The sequence below is a fragment of the Cydia strobilella genome, chromosome 24 (assembly GCF_947568885.1).
Source record: "Cydia strobilella chromosome 24, ilCydStro3.1, whole genome shotgun sequence".
NCBI classification, from domain to species: Eukaryota; Metazoa; Arthropoda; class Insecta; order Lepidoptera; family Tortricidae; genus Cydia; species Cydia strobilella.
In genome coordinates, this window is record NC_086064.1 from 8,405,477 (window position 1) to 8,424,555 (window position 19,079).

Genomic DNA, 19,079 nt, shown 5'->3' on the forward strand with positions numbered 1-19,079 from the left:
GAAAAAGTATTGTATACAATAGTGATATAATCAAGCTTTTCAATCTCGTACCTTAACTTAAGCAACTCAGCAAGCTTCGTTGCTTAAACACGGTACTTGACTGAAAAGCTCTCTATTATATCACGATTGTATTTATAAAATACTATTAATTGTTATCTTTCAGTTAAAGTAATAACGCCGATATGCCCTCCCCCTGAACGGCTTCGAAGGTCACACATTTGGATACTGAAGTTCGACGAAGGTAAGTATTATCATGTATTATTGTTATTGCTTTAATAGCAAGGGCTTGACACTGTTTGATAGAGAAAGATAGTCTTATTGCGATTCCTATAAGAGGAAAGAGAAAATAGTGCCATGCTTTGTCGTTATCACCGACCGGGTAGCATCATAGGTAGGAGGCGATGGCGAAATACCGAAATTTATAAGAGTGAAAGAGAAAAAATCCTATGCTGCCCAAATTTTATATGAATATTCTTTCTCTTACCCCCGGTCGCACGGTGGCGCGTCTATACTATAACTACTTGTAATTGTATCGCCATTATAAACGATGCTCCGATATAAATACAATGCCGCGCGACGCTGTGCGGCGTAAGCGCCATCGACAATAAGGTCCCTTTTCATAGAAAATGCCCCATTTAATTTTCTTAAACTCTGTCCTATCATTTCAAGGGCCTGACACTCTTTGATAGAGAAAAATAGTCTTATTGCGATTCCTATAAGAGCTTATCACCGACCGGGTTTTTTTTCATGGTCGGATTATGGCAGCATAGGTAGGAGGCGATGGCGAAATACCGAAATTTATAAGAGTGAAAGAGAAAAAGGATTATGCTGCCATACATTAACCTGTCAATACATGAATATGTCTTTCTCTTACCCCTGGTCGCTCGGTTTCATGTCTATAACTACTATTCTCAATGTATCATTTAATTTATATCGTTGTGCCAGAATTAAGTTCACTGAGGAAGGAGGTGCTACCTGCAGTTACCGTGCCCGCTGACAATTGCCGCGAATTCTACATATTGAAAAATGTGAGTACTCAACTTCTTGATTTGCGACCAGAAAACTAGACAAGATGACATTGATGTCAATCGCTAATAGAAAACGCCAATAGGATATTTGTCCATTTTTAGGGTTCCGTACCCAAAGAAAAACGGGACCCTATTACTAAGACTCCGCTGTCCGTCTGTCTGTCTGTCACCAGGATGTATCTCATGAACCGTGATAGCTAAACAGTTGAAATTTTCACAGATGATGTATTTCTGTTGCCGCTATAACAACAAATACTAAAAAAGTACGGAACCCTTGGTGCGCGAGTCCGACTCGCACTTGGCCGGTTTTTTATGAATGTTATCATTCAATCGGGTTTGTTTTGAGGATCAAATGTCTGTATGGGACCCATTGTTTAATGTCCTCAACCGATAGAAACCACCGGCCAGTGTGATGTTAAATACATATTTCAGTATCACTATGTCGTGCCTATTGGCATACAAATTCAATAAAAATACACGCTAATCATAATATCACAGAAAAACAATAATAGTCAAAACAGGGTTATGTCATGCAGTAAATCTTAATTAGGTAATTCAGTCAAAAATTCTATAATAGAGTAATATGCTTTCTCGGTAAGAAAAGCTTTTAGGTTTTTTTTAAAAACATTATTCTTGTTTTTACATGCAATTATATTCGCCGGTAACTTGTTATATATTTTGTGAGCCATTCCAAGTATGCTTTTTTGTAGAAGTGCCGTTTTATTTGGTACTTTTTGCATAGACTTTAGTTTGTTTTGAAGGCGAACGCTTTTAAACTTACTAAATAGGCTGTGGTTTGTATTTACAAAATTGGCCATTTCGTATATATACAAACATGACAATGTAAGAATTTTGAGACTCTTGAAAAATGGTTTACATGGCTCACTTTCTTGGACACCGCAAATTGTTCGTATGCATTTCTTCTGAGCCTTAAATACAAATTCTTTATTGGTGGAGTTTCCCCAAAAAAGGATACCATATCTTAAATTAGATGTGACATAAGCATGATAGGCGGTTAAAAGTGTCGATTCGTTTGCGATTTTTTTCAAATTGTACAACGCGTATGAATATTTACTTAATTTATTACATATATTGTCAGTTTGTGTTTTCCATGTCAACTTATTATCTATACTTAATCCTAGAAATTCTCTTCCCTTAGGTCCCTGTAAGACACGACATTTGCTTTCGCTTTCAGTTGTTGTGTGTAGCTTGCTCGTGGTTTTCCGCGGCCTCTTCTCGCTTCTATCTTGCCTTCTAATATAGTGTTAAAGAAAGTGTCGTGTCTTATCAAGTGACCTATCATTCTGCCTCGTCTATTTTCTATGGTTCTCAGCAGGTTTCTCTTCTCTCCCACAATTCGCAGCAGGAAGTTTTTTTCCCGTCCAACTTATTCTCTCCATTCTTCTCCACAACCACATCTCAAAAGCCTCCAATCGCTTCCTATCTCTCTGCCGCATTGTCCATGTCTCACACCCATACAAAGCGATCCAGATGTATATCTTAATTAGGCGTTTTTTTGTACTCTTAGAGATCCTAGCCTTAAGCAAATGTTTTTTGGCGTTACAAATTGAAGCGTAAACCTTAACCGGTTAATGGTCAATTGCATTAACGTTTCGACCAACACTGCCACCGGCGCTTACACAAATACACAATTACATTATATAACATTAAAGCTGTTCCCTGAGCCAGAAGGCGAAAAATCTTCTTATATGATCATGTTTTTCTAAGAGGCGTTGATATTCGTAGACGTGGAAAAAACATATGTAGTTCTTGACTATATTATCTTTAATAACAGCTTCCGATACACTAATTATGACACTTCGCTCGATACAATTGATTCCCAAAATAACCTCTAGCACTTTTAATCAAACTTTACTCGGTTATTTATTATGTGATACTATAAACGAAAAAAGAAGAAAAAACAATCTTAACTTAAATAGTAATTTGATAGCTTTCGAATTTCGATATTGTAAGGTAACGTTTTTATAATAAATAAACTCGACGAATAAAATCGACAAAATACGATCAAAATTCACGTTCCCGTTCTTTATAAACTAAAAACAAGAATGTCACAATTCGAGCATGCTAAAGTCGTCGTCAATAGAACTTGCAAATAATGTAAAGAAATATAACAGATTTTGTTAGCGTTTGACACATAACCTAACATTTTTACGGAGGTTATTTTCCCTGAAATATTAATAGTTAACATTTAATTTAACAAAAAATGTGTATAAATAAAATATTTAAGTATATAAGACTGTTGATAGAGTCATGGTTGCCCTTTTTAGGGTTCCGTACCTCACAAGGAAAAAACGGAACCCTTATAGGATCACTCGTGCGTCTGTCTGACTGTCTGTTCATCTGTCTGTCTGTCGGTCTGTCCGTCTGTCACAGCCTATTTTCTCCGAAACTACTGGACCAATTAAGTTGAAAATTGGTAAACATATGTAAGTTTGTGACCCAAAGACGGACATGTAACGCAAACAAATGAATTTTAAACCCCCATGTTTTGGGGGGTAAATGAGAAAATTAAAAAATAAAGTTTTTTAAACTATATCTTGTTATATATAAAATGAAAGAGCTCATTGTGAGAATCTGAAATATATATTTTTTACAATTTTAGGATAAACAATTTAGAAGTTATTCAAGAAAATAGGCAAAAAATTACCATTCCCCCCCCCCCCCCCTTTATCACCGAAACTACTGGGTATAAAATTTTGAAAAAAAAATAAACAAAATAGATCCTAATCTATAGACCTAAAGATTACAGGAAAACCTATTAGAAATTGCAGTCAAGCGTGAGTCGGACTTAATTACTTAGTTTTTGATCCTACGGGTTTTTTTAAGACAATTCACACTCACGTTTCACATAAAAAATACATTGTTTACATTGTGTAATATACGGAACCCTTGGAACGCGAGTCCGACTCGCACTTGGCCGGTTTTTTAAGAGCGAGATTACGAAATAATGAAGGTAAAATGGTTTGTTAACATTATTTGCAAGTTCTATTTATGACAACTTTATGCTATGCGGGGTAGGAATCATGGAGACTGTATAAAGGAGCCAAATCTCTATGTATGAAAAGTGTCCATCAAAAAACAGTAATTAGGCGGCGCCACCATCCACCGAAATACTACCAAAAACAACCTACGTAATTTGGTCGGGTTATTTGTTGGTTCATGTTATATTCATGTCCCAGAGCCTAACTAGCGCCACCGGAGAGATTAGGAACTATTATTTAAGAGGCCGGTGTCGATTTTAGTCGCAAAAATGTAAAATTGATAGATTTCGTCGGTGAAATTGTACACCTTTTGTTACCTAATTGAAATAACAAGTACTGGTTTCTATTAGCACATCTTCTTATCTTACCTTTTATCAGATCATTTTTTTGAAAACAGACTCACTAAATTAGTAATGTTTGCTTTTCTGATGGACGTTTAGGTAAACGCGCGTAAAGCTCTGATTTTATCGCTCTTATTTGTAAATTTCGTAAAGTTTGGACTGCTAAACATGGTAATTTTGTATTACACATATCCTATACTTGACGTTTATCAGACTACATTTTTATTATTATGACTTTGAAGTAGTGTAAATGAAAGTTAGACGAAATCAATTTTCTCCAGAAATTACTTCAAAACAAGTAACAATTTCTCTGAAAATCGACTTAATTTCAACGTAATTTTGATACTTAAACAATGTACAACATTTGCTGAAACTATTCTTATACATGAATCTGTATAATTTACCACCATAAATTTTTGATGAATTTTTAGAAACTGCCCCTTCTTTTCATATATTACCGGTGACGCACGCTCGCGACCTCATTACTAAAAGGCAAGATGAGAAGACGTGCTAATAGAAACCAATACTTGTTATTTAGATATTACGTAACAAAACGTGTATAATTTCAACGAGTAAATCTATCAATTTTACATTTTTGCTCCAAAATCGACTACGGCCTCTTAAAGCTGAAAACGGTCGCTTTTGCAACAATTCTGCCATAAAAGATTGGCATCCTTTCTATACCATCCATAGTAGGAATGTTTGTGAATGTCAGTGATTTGATTGATGTTTTTAGTGCTCTTTGGTTTTTAGTTGAACGAGGCTCGCCGGCGACCGTCGTACGTCAAATGCGCGGTGGCGATGAAGAAGCCCTGGCCTTGCGTGTGGGGCGCGGGCTCCGTGCTTGCTGAGCGCGACGTATGGGGGCGCTGGAGGCTGGTATGCTTTGCAACAACGGCCTGACACTCTTTGATAGAGAAAGATAGTCTTATTGCGATTCCTTATTTATTTAGTCGTATGGCAGTTTTTTACAACGGGGGACGAATGTTACTCGCGTCCGCAGGAGCTACCTACCACAACCCTGCACGTGTCCCCTGGGTGGTGCTAAAGAGTGACAAACCAAGAGGCAAACAAATATAGGCATGATTGCGATTCCTATAAGAGGTAAGAGAAAATAGTGCCATGTCCTTATTCACCGACCGGGTTTTTTTTTTCATGGTCGGATTATGGCAGCATAGGTATGAGGCGATGGCGAAATACCGAAATTTATGAGAGTAAAAGAGAAAAAGAATTATGCTGCCATACATTAACCTGTCAATACATGAATATGTCTTTCTCTTACCCCTGGTCGCTCGGTTTCATGTCTATAACTACTATACTATGTCTATGGTTTGCAATCATATCCAACGGCCCGGCCACGACACCGCGCGGCGGCCATAGGTTGGAGCGAGACACAGCGATCGGACCTTTCGTTCCCACCTATGGCCGCCGCTCGCCGCTGCCGCCACCGCGGTGCGATGTCGTGGCCGGGCCGTAAAACCGAGGCTATAGCTGCGTTTCCATCTGAGATGTGTAGCAAGAGATGCGTTTGTTCAGAACCAATAGAATCACTTCATTTACCTATCCTCGCTCAGCGCAGCTCTAGTGGACAATAGAATCACTTCATTTACCTATCCTCGCTCAGCGCAGCTCTAGTGGACAATAGAACCACTTCACTTACGTATCCTCGCTCAGCGCAGCTCTAGTGGACAATAGAATCACTTCATTTACCTATCCTCGCTCAGCGCAGCTCTAGTGGACAATAGAATCACTTCATTTACCTATCCTCGCTCAGCGCAGCTCCAGTGGACAATATTTATTCTATTGGTTCTTAACAAACACATCTCTCACTACGCTTTCTCGCACATCCCTGGTGAAAAGTGTGAAAACGCAGCCAAATATCACAATAGTTGTCAAGTTCGCGAGAATATTTGTTACGGTAAACTCGGTAACCAACTTGAACGCAAGTGATTTTTCATTTCTCATGCTCTGAAAGAAGGTCATTGTTGTTCTAAAAGGTGTGCAGAAAATGATACTTGTCTGCATTTTAGGTTCCAAGTACGATTTTTTTTTTTTTTTTAAATAAGCAATTGAAATTTGGATTTAAATGAATTTGTTATAAAATTTCCATTCTGATATTTAACTCCCCATTCCATAAATAACGATACTTTTGCCTAAATTGTTAATTGAAAGTACCCTCAAGAAATACTATAAAAATGTATACTTAGTCATATTTTCTAAAAAAAACACATGCATTTTACTTTCCTCGTATCCGAAATGAAAAGTTGAGTGTTTAACTCGGGTGAAAGGCATCATTTCAGCCTCGGACTATTGGCGCTCGAACGTAATCGGCAGAAATGATTGCCTTTCATCCCTTGGTTAACAATCTACTATTTGATGTACTAATTAAAATTTAGTGTAAGTTAAATGGTCATTTTTGTTGTTTTAGTTTTAGAAATTAATCTTTAGATTTTAAATTTTTATTTGTACAAATAGTTTGCTTTAGATTTGTACAAATAGAAAGCGTACTGCCAGTCTTCTTACTCGAGCAGCCTGTGGGTTCGGCATACGAAGCGGGCCTATAGCGCCCTCAGAGTGCAGTACAACAACGCATTCAGAATGTTGTTGGGCTTACCCAGCAGGTGCAGTGCGTCCGGCATGTTTTGTGAGGCGCGGACGGACGGATTCGCAGCAATCATGCGAAAGAGAATCGTGTCCCTGCTGGGTCGAGTCAGGCATAGTACTAACAGCATTCTGAATGTGTTTGCTGTTAAATATGACTGTCCAATCCTTATTTACTGGATTGGACAAATCAAACATGTAGCACTCAGCCCCCCCATTTAAGAATGTGTAAATTTGTATGTAAATATTTGTAGGTAAACTAACGTAGCTTTTAAGTACATTTATAACTAACATCTATGGAGTCTCAGTGCTTCGAAATAAAGAATTTATTATTATTATTATTATTATTAACCTAGGGAAAAAAAATTGCCGGTGTCTCCCGACACAGGCAATTTTTTGCTTACCGGGCGGCTCCATAACCTAAATCATGGCAATTTGTGTTTAAAACAAATAAAGATTTTGTATTTGTATTTTTTGATGTATAGCGTGTCCAGTGTCCACCCTGTGACTATATATTGTATTCGCAGCTGGGCTTGGGCGTGTACGGTCCCGGTTGCGGCGCGATGTCCCGCTTCTTGGACATGCAGCGCTATTACCTCTGGATCGAAGATTGCCTGGACAAATTCCAGCGTATAACAATCTCGCAAATACACCAGCACAAATATGTATTGCGCAGTACGTACATTCATGTTGATCTTATCATCTTACCGCGACTACCCATACTATTTTATCGACATCACTGACCTATATCCTGTTTTTAGGGTTCCGTACCCAAAAAAACGGGACCCTATTACTAAGACTCCGCTGTCCGTCTGTCCGTCCGTCTGTCCGTCTGTCTGTCACCAGGCTGTATCTCATGAACCGTGATAGCTAGACAGTCGAAATTTTTGACAGATGATGTATTTCTGTTGCCGCTATAATAACCTTCTTTGTTCCTCGCGTTATCCCGGCATTTTGCCACGGTTCCTGGGAGCCTGGGGTCCGCTTGACAACTAATCCTAAGAATTGACGTAGGCACTAGTTTTTACAAAAGCGACTGCCATCTGACCTACCAACCCAGAGGGGGAAGTAGGCCGTGTTAGGATCAGTCCGGTTTCCTCACGATGTTTTCCTTCACGGAAAAGCCACTGGTATAAATATCAAATGATATTTCGTACATAAGTTTCGAAAAACTCATTGGTACGAGCCGGGGTTTGAACCTGCGACCTCCGGATTGAAAGTCGCACGCTCTTACCGCTAGGCCACCAGCGCTTACTTGTTGCCGCTATAATAACAAATACTAAAAACAGAATAATATAAATATTTAAATGGGGCTCCCATACAACAAACGCGATTTTTTTTGCTGTTTTTTTCCGTAATGGTACGGAACCCTTCGTGCGCGAGTCCGACTCGCACTTGGCCGGTTTTTTTTTATTCCGTAGACTATCCGTAGACTAAAATGACATTTCATGTGCTACTAAGAAATGTCATGTCTTACACATGACACGTCATTCTAGTCTACGGAATAAAAAACAGACTTAGGAGGATATAATTAACTAACGGAGCCGCCACGTCTATAATTTGCTGTACAAAGAAGTCCGCCAATTTTTGCGGGGGAGGGGAACGTCAAAATAGCCATGTCAGATAAACGTCAGTCCATACATTGTGTATGACCATTGGCCGACTTTTCGACAGAGGGGAATACCTGTTAATGGCTACTCCGTTTGGTTATATCCTCCTAGTCACTGACTGTTTTATGACAGATGCACTTTACAATAAATCTAAATGGTGGAGCCATGATTCTACTACAAAATAAATCAATTACAGCGATTTTACAGAAGATAAACATCAAACTGTCAAAGGTTTGCAGAGATGGCGCCATCATAGCTTGCCTCTTTTTCTATGAGATTTGGCTTGGCTGGCATCCAGGGCATTAAAATAACAAACATTTTACACAATTCTAGGGATTGACAGGGCAAGCTATGCTGGCGCCATCTGCTAATTATTTCGACCGGCTAACCCCATTGAATCCATGTATGGCAGGCATAGACAGACACGCCGTAGTAGACAGACACGCCGTAGTAGACAGACACGCCGTAGTAGACAGACACGCCGTAGTAGACAGACACGCCGTAGTAGACAGACACGCCAAAGTAGACAGACACGCCGTAGTAGACAGACACGCCGTAGTAGACAGTCTAGCCAGATTGAAGGACAACATTAGGTTTCTTAACCCATTCAGCGCTAATCACGACACGTTCTCGTTTTGCCTCTACGAAGCATTTTCGCTACATACCGGGAAATCCATGTTATCGACCGTAGCTCAGCGGTAAATGTGTTAAGACGTAAAGAGCGCTTGATATCAGAAAGATGCAAAATGACAGACATTGTCATATTGTTGAATTTACAGCAGTGTGCTATATATATATTCGTCTGTTATAGAGGGTTATGATATCTGCATATGGGGCATTTTCTATGAAAAGGGACCTTATTGTCGATGGCGCTTACGCCGCACAGCGTCGCGCGGCATTGTATTTATATCGGAGCATCGTTTATAATGGCGTAAGCGCCATCGACAATAAGGTCCCTTTTTATAGAAAATACCACATATGAGCACTGGGCCTAGCGGTAAGAGCGTGCGACTTTCAATCCGGAGGTCAAGGTACCAAAGAGTTTTTCGGAACTAAGTACGAAATATCATTTTATATGTACCAGTCGCTTTTCGGTAAAGGAAAACATCGTGAGGAAACCGGACTAATCCTAATAAGGCCTAGTTCCCCCTCTGGGAGCGTTCAAATATTACGTAACACAATTTTTGAAGATTTTTGAACCCCCCTTCCCCCGTGTAACGCACCGTAACATTTAGTTGTACCCCCCTCCCCCCTAAACATTACGTAACACTTAGTGACCATTTTTTTACCTAAAAGTTACAATTACGTTGCGCAAAGTACCGGAAAGTCGCTAAAATACCTTTGTTATTATTTTAATCGCGTTTACGGTAAATAATAAAACAATATATTAGTGTGAATGCGTTCCATAGTTTAAAATTCAAATAAAAAACAATGTTACGTAACGGGTTGTTCGAACCCCCCCTCCCGCCCCTGTAACGCATCGTAACGTTTTATAATATCCCCCCCCCCCTCCCCCCAAATTGCGTTACGTATTATTTGAACGCTCCCTCTAGGTTGGAAGGTCAGATGGCAGTCGCTTTTGTAAATACCTACCTACGTCAATTTTTGGGATTAGTTGCCAAGCGGACCCCAGGCTCCCACGAGCCGTGGCCAAATGCCGGGATAACGCGAGGAAGATAAAGATGATAGAAGACTAGCTTTTGCCCGCGACTTCGTCCGCGTGGAATTAGTAATTTGGGTACCTTAATTCTTAAACAAATCTGCTTTTTAATCCATTCTTTTTCACCCCCAAATTGGTCCACACTATTCATTTCCACCCCATTTTTTACACCCTTAAGGGATGATTTCGGGGATAAAAGTTATTCTATATCATTTCCCACAGCTCAAACTATCCCCATACCAAGTTTCATCTAAATCGGTTCAGCGGTTATTGATTCCCCATACAAATTTCCACCCCCCTTTTCACCCCCTTGAGGGGTGAGTTCTGGGATAAAAAGTATCCTATGTCCCTCCCCGGGACTCAAACTATCTGTATACCAAATTTCAACTAAATCGGTTCAGCGGTTTAAGCGTGAAGAGGTAACACACAGACAGACAGACAGACTTTCGCATTTATAATATTAGTATGGATTATGATATATTTTTTGCAGGTGGTGTCGCTTTCGGGTCGGTAATGCGTTTTGGCGAATGCGACAATTATGAGAAACAAAATGTCATCTTCCGCAATAGTTTCCAGCTGATAACCGATAACAACAACATGGGGACTTACAAGCACAACGTGAGTCATTCAAATGGGGCATTTTCTATGAAAATGGACCTTATCGCGCGGTATTGTATATATATCGGAGCATCGTTTATAATGGCGTAAGCGCCATCGACAATAAAGTCCCTTTTTATAGAAAATACCACAAACAGTGAAACAGCTGAAGATGGTTTTAATCAAACCATTACACAAAATTAAAACTAGTCTGATTGCCAAAGTTAAGAGCCCATAAGCTCACTAGCGTCACTGCTAAATAGTTGTGATTATTTAAATTTAACGATAGATATTTAAAAAAGGGGGCCGCTAATACGTACTGTATTTTGTATTTATGTTCTTTTTTATGTTGCTAGATTCGTCGATCTATAGCCCGCTCCAGATACAGACTACGCCGATTTCGCTCGGTCGATCGATGGCGCTTACGCCGTACAGCGTCGCGCGGCATTGTATTTATATCGGAGCATCGTTAATAATGGCGTAAGCGCCATCGACAATAAGGTCCCTTTTTATAGAAAATACCACATATTATTAACTAGATAATAGTCCGTTCGATGTTTTATAAAATACAAGTTACACAGGAAAACCTGTAATTGGCCATACTATTGTACAAATTAGCATAAGGTAAAACCTTTGTATCGCTATTAGTTTTCTTAATAAAATAATAACAAAAAAGAAAATACCTACCATACGTACAGGTGACGATATACGACTCCGTGCGGTACACGTGTGTGGTGTTTCAACTGAGACACGCGTCCGCGTCAGCTGAACTGCGTGTGCGCCACTTTTGTCCCCGTGGAGATCGTAGAGTCTCTTGCTATGCGTACAGAGGTGAGTTGGTCTAACAGGCAAATTCAAATGTAAAGCCTGACCAGGAATGTATGATCACGCGCCATGTTGCGGAATTTCACTCGAACTATTTCTTTCATGAAACAAAACTATGAAAACGGATTATATCGCGTATATTGAATTTATAATACATCCCGACGTTTCGAACTCTTTACAGCGTTCGTGGTGGTGGTGGTGGTGTAAAGAGTTCAAAACGTCGGGATGTATTATAAATTCAATATACGCGATATAATCCGTTTTCATAGTTTTATTTCATGAGTAACTATCGCGGTAACCGAAGACAATATTATTTCTTTCATACTATATGAACTGTCACCCTATACATGAGAATGAACAGCGCCCTCTTGACAATGATCATATATTACGTCAGGCTTTACACTGACATTTGAATCATATTTGAATCATGTTTTTTAGGGTTCCGTACCTCAAAAACGGAACCCTTATAGGATCACTTTGTTGTCCGTCCGTTTGTCGAGAGAGTCAGTAGAGTATTGTAGGCTAAATTCTGGCTAATTGTTATGTAGGTAACCAAACACTAACTCTACCACCATTTATGTTACCACTCACATTCAAATAATAAATGATTTTTCAACACACTTGCAAACGACGTTTTTATTCCACCGATTTTTGGCTCATAATCCTAGATATTAAACACGCGTGCTCTTTCAGTGTATTATTCCACTCGTGCTTTTTCATTATTTTATCCGACTGAGTTAAGAAGTTAACTGATTGCTAATAATATGCATGGAAAGGGAGCCTTCTTTAATTGGTCGGACTGGCGGGCACGGGCGCGCCCGACCGCCTGCGCAGTGCCCGGGCCGCGGCCGGAGCGAGGGCCGGCCGGCAGTACGAGTATGACAGATGCAACACACAATACTAACTGTTTTAACTATTAAAATTTGATTAATATGAGTTTCTTTTTTTTCTCGCAAGTGTGTTGAAAAAGTCGTATGAAACGCGTGTGCATTGGTCATTACACACATCGGCTTTCTTATTGCGCGCTCGCTTACAGCTCGCGCGCACAATATCGCCTCGTGTGTAATGACCAACTTAGCACACTTGTATCATAATGTAATGTGGAGGTATCGAGGTGAAATTAAAACCATATATACTCAGGTCTGCAGTCCCTTCACTGTGAAAAAACCGGCCAAGTGCGAGTCGGACTCGCGCACCGAGGGTTCCGTACATTACACAATTTAAACAATGAATTTTCTATGTGAAACGTGAGTGAAAGGTAAATTGCGGTTTACGATTTATGACGTATTAAAAAAAAACTACTTACTAGATCTCGTTCCAACCAATTTTCGGTGGAAGTGTATGTACATCATATATTTTTTTTAGTTTTATCATTCTCTTATTTTAGAAGTTACAGGGGTGGGGGGGACACACACATTTTACCACTTTGGAAGTGTCTCTCGCGCAAACTATTCAGTTTAGAAAAAAACTATATTAGAAACCTCAATATTATTATTATTATTATTTATTATTTAATATAATTTTTGAAGACCATGATGAAAAAAATTTTTTGGGTTTCAGTTCTAAGTATGGGGAAACCCCAAAAATGTATGTTTTATATATATATTTTTGTGTGAAAATCCAAATGCGGTTCACAGAATACATCTACTTACCAAGTTTCAGCAGTATAGTTCTTATAGTTTCGGAAAAAAGTGGCTGTGACATACGGACGGACAGACAGACAGACATAACGAATCCATAAGGGTTTGCCATTGGCTACGGAACCCTAAAAACTTCTAAGTTAACGTAAAAAAAGATACGGCCGATTATGAAATCAAGATTTATAGGGTCTCTACCTCCCATTGACCGAGAACTCTGAAATTTGGCAAGTAATATCATCATACAGATGTAGTGCATTATTTTTTTCCATCGTATTTCCACAGAAACGTACTAACGGTCTTGCTATTTCAGTCATTCTCAGGTTGACATTACGAACGTACGTTTCCGAGGAAATACGACGGAAAACAATTATGCACTACATCTGTACACTTCAAATACAAGGGAGGATGTAAATAATGCATGAACCCCCCCCCCCCCCTATAGGGAAGAGACTATTAATTTGTAAAAAATAAAAATAACATTGTTAAATTTGTACGGATAACCTAGGTGGGCGAGTCCGACTCGCACTTGGCCGGTTTGGTTATCGTGCGTCTCGTCCGCACTAATGTATGTACCTACGACAAGTACGACATGAAGTGACACAGACAGCTGCAAAGATAACTACCCCCCCCCCCCCCCCCTCACTCGGCATAATACTCGTATACACACGTTTTCTGGCCTTCATATTTCGGTTTCATATTCAATCTACGACTTAAAGGTAGGTACTTGTATGATTTAGGTACCGTAAAATGGGGTGAGTAGGCGCAAAACTGACATTCAAACCTCGATAACATTTTATTTTTACACATGCAAACTGAATGGTGTATATAATAAGTGTTTCGAACGTTTGTATTTTAGTTTTTATTTTCTTTTGGGTAGTTCCATTTCATAACTTTGAAGATAAACAAGAAATTCCACCTCACCCGCCGTAGTTCCTCGTAATTGGGGTAAGATGGGATTCTACACAAAGGTGATTTTGGAAGGTTGTTGGATCGATTTTTTTTTAATATGAGTGTTTATAGCTCCATTTTAAATTGGAATACATTATTTTGATAGCAGTCTTAAAATCCCATTTCACCCCCCTTTCATCCCCTCTCTCCCCATTCATAACCCAACCCTCCCCGCGAAACCTACTCACCCCATTTTACGGTAGTAATAAATATTTCGGTATGTACTAATTTAAACTAACACGATTTTCACTCATAATTTTTAAAACTAACACATAGATGGATACAGTCTAAGGAAAAAACGTGCCTCGAAAATCAAGAAAATTCGATTCTCGTTCAGAGGGCGCTACTAGTTTTGGCCTACAGTCGTATAGATGGCGTTGACGGTTTCGTTTGTTATTTAACAATTTTAACGCATATCAGTGAAAGAACATGGGTCAAAATCATCAAAATAATTAATGCAAATAAAAAAAATCATTTATCTATATTTAAATACATTTTATCGTATTTTTACAAATCTTCAATTTTAGTTTTAAAGTGTGTCGACAGATGGCAGTGAATTTACTGGGGTTACAAAATTTACTATGACAGTACCGCTCTAGTATAAGTCACTCTATGCTAATAATCAAGCAAGCGCAAAACCCGCGCGGCAAGAAGATGTTGATACAGTTCCTCGCCAGTCTGCCTGTGACCACGTACGTAACGTCACGTTCGAAACGTCAGGCCATAAATAAACGTAAGTTCGTACGCGATTAAGTTCCGTATTAGTTTTAGAATTATTTCGTTATGTGTTGTACAAAGTTTGAAAGAACAATGATTGATGTTACAGTCGCCGTCAGATATATCGGAGCAGCCAAAGTGCTCAAAAATATCTGAACACGCACTCTAACGCCTTGACAATAAAGACTTGTTCAGATATTTGTGAGCGCCTTGGTCGCTCCGATATATCTGATGGCGACTGTATAATGTTGAACTTACCACAGGTACACGGTTTGACGTGGCGGTGGACGTAATGTTCACGGCGGGGTGCTTTCTGGACATCACTGCGTACGGACTCCAAATAAACATGTCGCTGGTGGACATTGAAGAGTGGAAATGGGAAGAGGGCACCTACTACGAAGATTTCAGGTTAGGGGGACTAGCCCACTCAGTGCCGGCCCGAGTCCTTGATCAGGGTTGAGCGAAATCGGGTTTTGGCGCCCTTCGTTAAAGCTTTTTACCCAAAAGCAAAACGAACCGTATTTTGGGCCCGCGTCACACTCGCGTCTTTTAAAACTTATTTTTAGGGTTCCGTACCCAAAGGGTAAAAACGGGACCCTATTACTAAGACTCCGCTGTCCGTCTGTCCGTCCGTCTCTGTCTGTCACCAGGATGTATCTCATGAACCGTGATAGCTAGACAGTTGAAATTTTCACAGATGATGTATTTCTGTTGCCGCTATAACAACAAATATACTAAAAACAGAATAATATAAATATTTAAATGGGGCTCCCATACAACAAACGTGATTTGTTTGCTGTTTTTTTTCGTAATGGTACGGAACCCTTCGTGCGCGAGTCAGCGGCAACAGAAATACATCATCTGTGAAAATTTCAACTGTCTAGCTATCACGGTTCATGAGATACATCCTGGTGACAGACAGACAGACGGACAGACGGAGAGACGGACAGCGGAGTCTTAGTAATAGGGTCCCGTTTTTACCCTTTGGGTACGGAACCCTAAAAATGAAATATATTATTTGCTAAGACGAAAAGTAGAGCATGAACGGATACAGCGCAATGACCCTATTTTAAACGGTGTAATAATTTGTTAGGTAATTTTTCCTGTCATTATTATTTTTATTTTTATTTTTTATTATTAGGAATCGATACTTACTAAGTAAGAATACAATTACACCAAATTTTAGGGTTCCGTACATCAAAAGGAAAAAGCGGAACCCTTACAGGATCACTCGTGCGTCTGTCTGTCTGTCTGTCACAGCCTATTTTCTCCGAAACTACTGGACCAATTATGTTGAAATTTGGTATACATATGTACGTTTGTGACCCAAAGACGGACATGTAATGCAAACAAATGAATTTTAAACATGGGGGCCACTGCCACTTTTGGGGGGTAAATGAAAAAATTAAAAAATAAAGTTTTTCAGACTATATCGTGTTTTAAATCAAATGAAAGAGCTCATTGTGAGAATCTCAAATATATTTTAGGATAAATAATTTAGAAGTTATCTCCTTTATCTCCGAAACTACTGGGTCTAAAATTTTGAAAAAAAAATAAACAAAATAGATATTTATCTATAGATTACAGGAAAACCTATTAGAAATCGCAGTCAAGCGTGAGTCGGACTTAGTAACTTAGTTTTTGATCCGACCCCTACGGGTTTTTTAAAGACATTTCACTCACGTTTCACATACAAAATACATTGTTTAAATTGTGTAATATACGGAACCCTTGGAACGCGAGTCCGACTCGTACTTGGCCGGTTTTTAATATGCAGATAGGTACGTCTGCAAGCGATATAAAATACAAAAAAAATATAAAAAATACATAAAAAATACAATAACAATTCAGAACGTGGCGAAACGTACAGCTTTGCCGCCAGCAGTAGAGAATAGAATTTATATTTTGATGATATTGTACGTATACCATGAGCAAAGATAGATATAACTCCGTAATAGATGTATACAGTCTAAGGAAAAAACGTGCCTCGAAAATCAAGAAAATTTGATTTTCGTTCAGAGGGCGCTACTAGCTTTGGCTTACTGTCGTATAGATGGCGTTGACGGTTTCGTTTGTTATTTAACAATTTTAACGCATATCAGTGAAAGAACATGGGTCAAAATCATAAAAATAATTAATGCAAATAAAAAAAATCATTTATCCATATTTAAATGCATTTTATCGTATTTTTATAAATCTTCATTTTTAGTTTCAAAGTGTGTCGACAGATGGCAGTGAATTTACTGGGGTTACAAAATGTACTATGACAGTACCGCTCTAGTATAAGTTACTCTATGCCATGAGTTTTCACAGACTGATGCCATCGGAGTATCGAGGCCCCGCGTTTCAGACGCAGTATGGTTTAGAATCGTTGGCCGAAGACCTGTGGGTTCCAGACTATGACCGGTGGTCCACCACGCCCTACTCCATCGATATACCTGAGACACGTCCAACTGCGGTGGCGGATGGTAAGCACATAATAAACAAACATCACTTTTTAACCACACGACCATGGAGACTATATAAAGGAGCCAAATCTCTATGTATGAAAAGTGTCCATCAAAAAACAGTAATTAGGCGGCGCCACCATACACCGAAATACTACCAAAAACAACCTACGTAATTTGGTCGGGTTATTTGTTGCCTTACATGTTATACTCATGTCCCAGAGCCTAACTAGCGCCGGAGAGATTAGGAACTATTATTTAAAGCTGAAAGCGGTCACTTTTGCAACAATTCTGCAATAAGAGATTGGCATCCTTTCTATACCATCCATGAACACTACACCTTTTATTTTATTATTTGTTGAGAAGTTCAACAGCGTTTACATTAAATAATATACAAAAAACATGAGAACATAAGCATAGCCAATAACAGAACTCCCTGGAATTTATACAAAATGAAAATAATCTGTGGGTAGACTTGTGACTTGTGCTGTACAAGAATTGTAAATATAAGTTAAGTTGTACAAAGAAAAAGAGAACAAAAATTAAAAATAATAATAGTAACTGTAAACTGTAACACTTCCTTACATATGTTAATAAAGTTCTAATTTTGCGTAAACAATAATTTTTTTTTTGAAAGATACAGGCGAAACTACTAGATTGAACAGCGACTTTCATATCCGTACTGCATCCGTGTGTGCTTTGGTATTATCATAGATAGATATAACTCTGTAATAGATAGATACAGTCTAAGGAAAAAACGTGCCTCGAAAATCAAGAAAAATTTATTCTCGTTCAGAGGGCGCTACTAGCTTTTGCTTACTGTCGTATAGATGGCGTTGACGGTTTCGTTTGTTATTTAACAATTTAAACGTATATCAGTGAAAGAACATGGGTCAAAATCATAAAAATAATTAATGCAAATAAAAAAAATCATTTATCCATATTTAAATAAATTTTATCGTATTTTTATAAATCATCATTTTTAGTTTTAAAGTGTGTCGACAGATGGCAGTGAATTTACTGGGGGTTACAAAATTTACTATGACAGTACCGCTCTAGTATAAGTTACTCTATGATAAAACGAAACGTCGGTAAATAAAGGTAACAAAATAAATTCGCGATAGACCCGTTTCTAAATGTGGCAGAATGGAATTGTTTCAAAATGTCTAAATCCCAGAATACCTATTTTTAGGGTTCCGTACCTGAAAAGGAAAATACGGAACCCCTATAGGATCACTTTGTTGTCCGTCTATATGTCGGTACGTCCGTCCGTCTGTCCGTTATTTCGGGAACGCGTGGAGGTATAGGTATCGAATTGAAATTAAAACCATACCTAATATATTCGTCCACTACACATTGTCCCTTGAAGCTGTGAAAAAATCAAACTTTTAAGTTAATATAAAATAAAAATATAGGTTACTTTCTGTTGACCTATATAGACCTTTTTGAACTTTTTGATATTGTGTTTTCTGTATTCGCTGTTCTGGCAATAAATACATATTCATTCATTCATTCATTCATTCAACTATGAAATTATGCCAGTAATATCGTCTTATTCTTACTACAAGTACAGGGAAACATTTTGTTTTTCATTTCTCATGCTCTGAAAGAGGGCCATTGTTGTTCTAAAAAGTGTGCAGAAAGTGATACGTTTCTGCACTAG

General features: G+C 38.7%; 1 protein-coding gene across 1 annotated transcript in view; it reads left to right on the forward strand.

The window, feature by feature from the left end:
* LOC134752514 (uncharacterized) overlaps positions 1-19,079 on the forward strand; it is a 40,700-nt gene that overhangs the window by 11,595 nt on the left and 10,026 nt on the right. The window contains exons 5-12 of the mRNA XM_063688207.1: positions 164-241; positions 946-1,028; positions 5,125-5,250; positions 7,500-7,647; positions 10,733-10,860; positions 11,538-11,670; positions 15,233-15,377; positions 17,283-17,437. Of these exons, the coding sequence (XP_063544277.1) occupies positions 164-241; positions 946-1,028; positions 5,125-5,250; positions 7,500-7,647; positions 10,733-10,860; positions 11,538-11,670; positions 15,233-15,377; positions 17,283-17,437 (996 nt within the window). The remainder of the gene's footprint in view (positions 1-163; positions 242-945; positions 1,029-5,124; positions 5,251-7,499; positions 7,648-10,732; positions 10,861-11,537; positions 11,671-15,232; positions 15,378-17,282; positions 17,438-19,079) is intronic.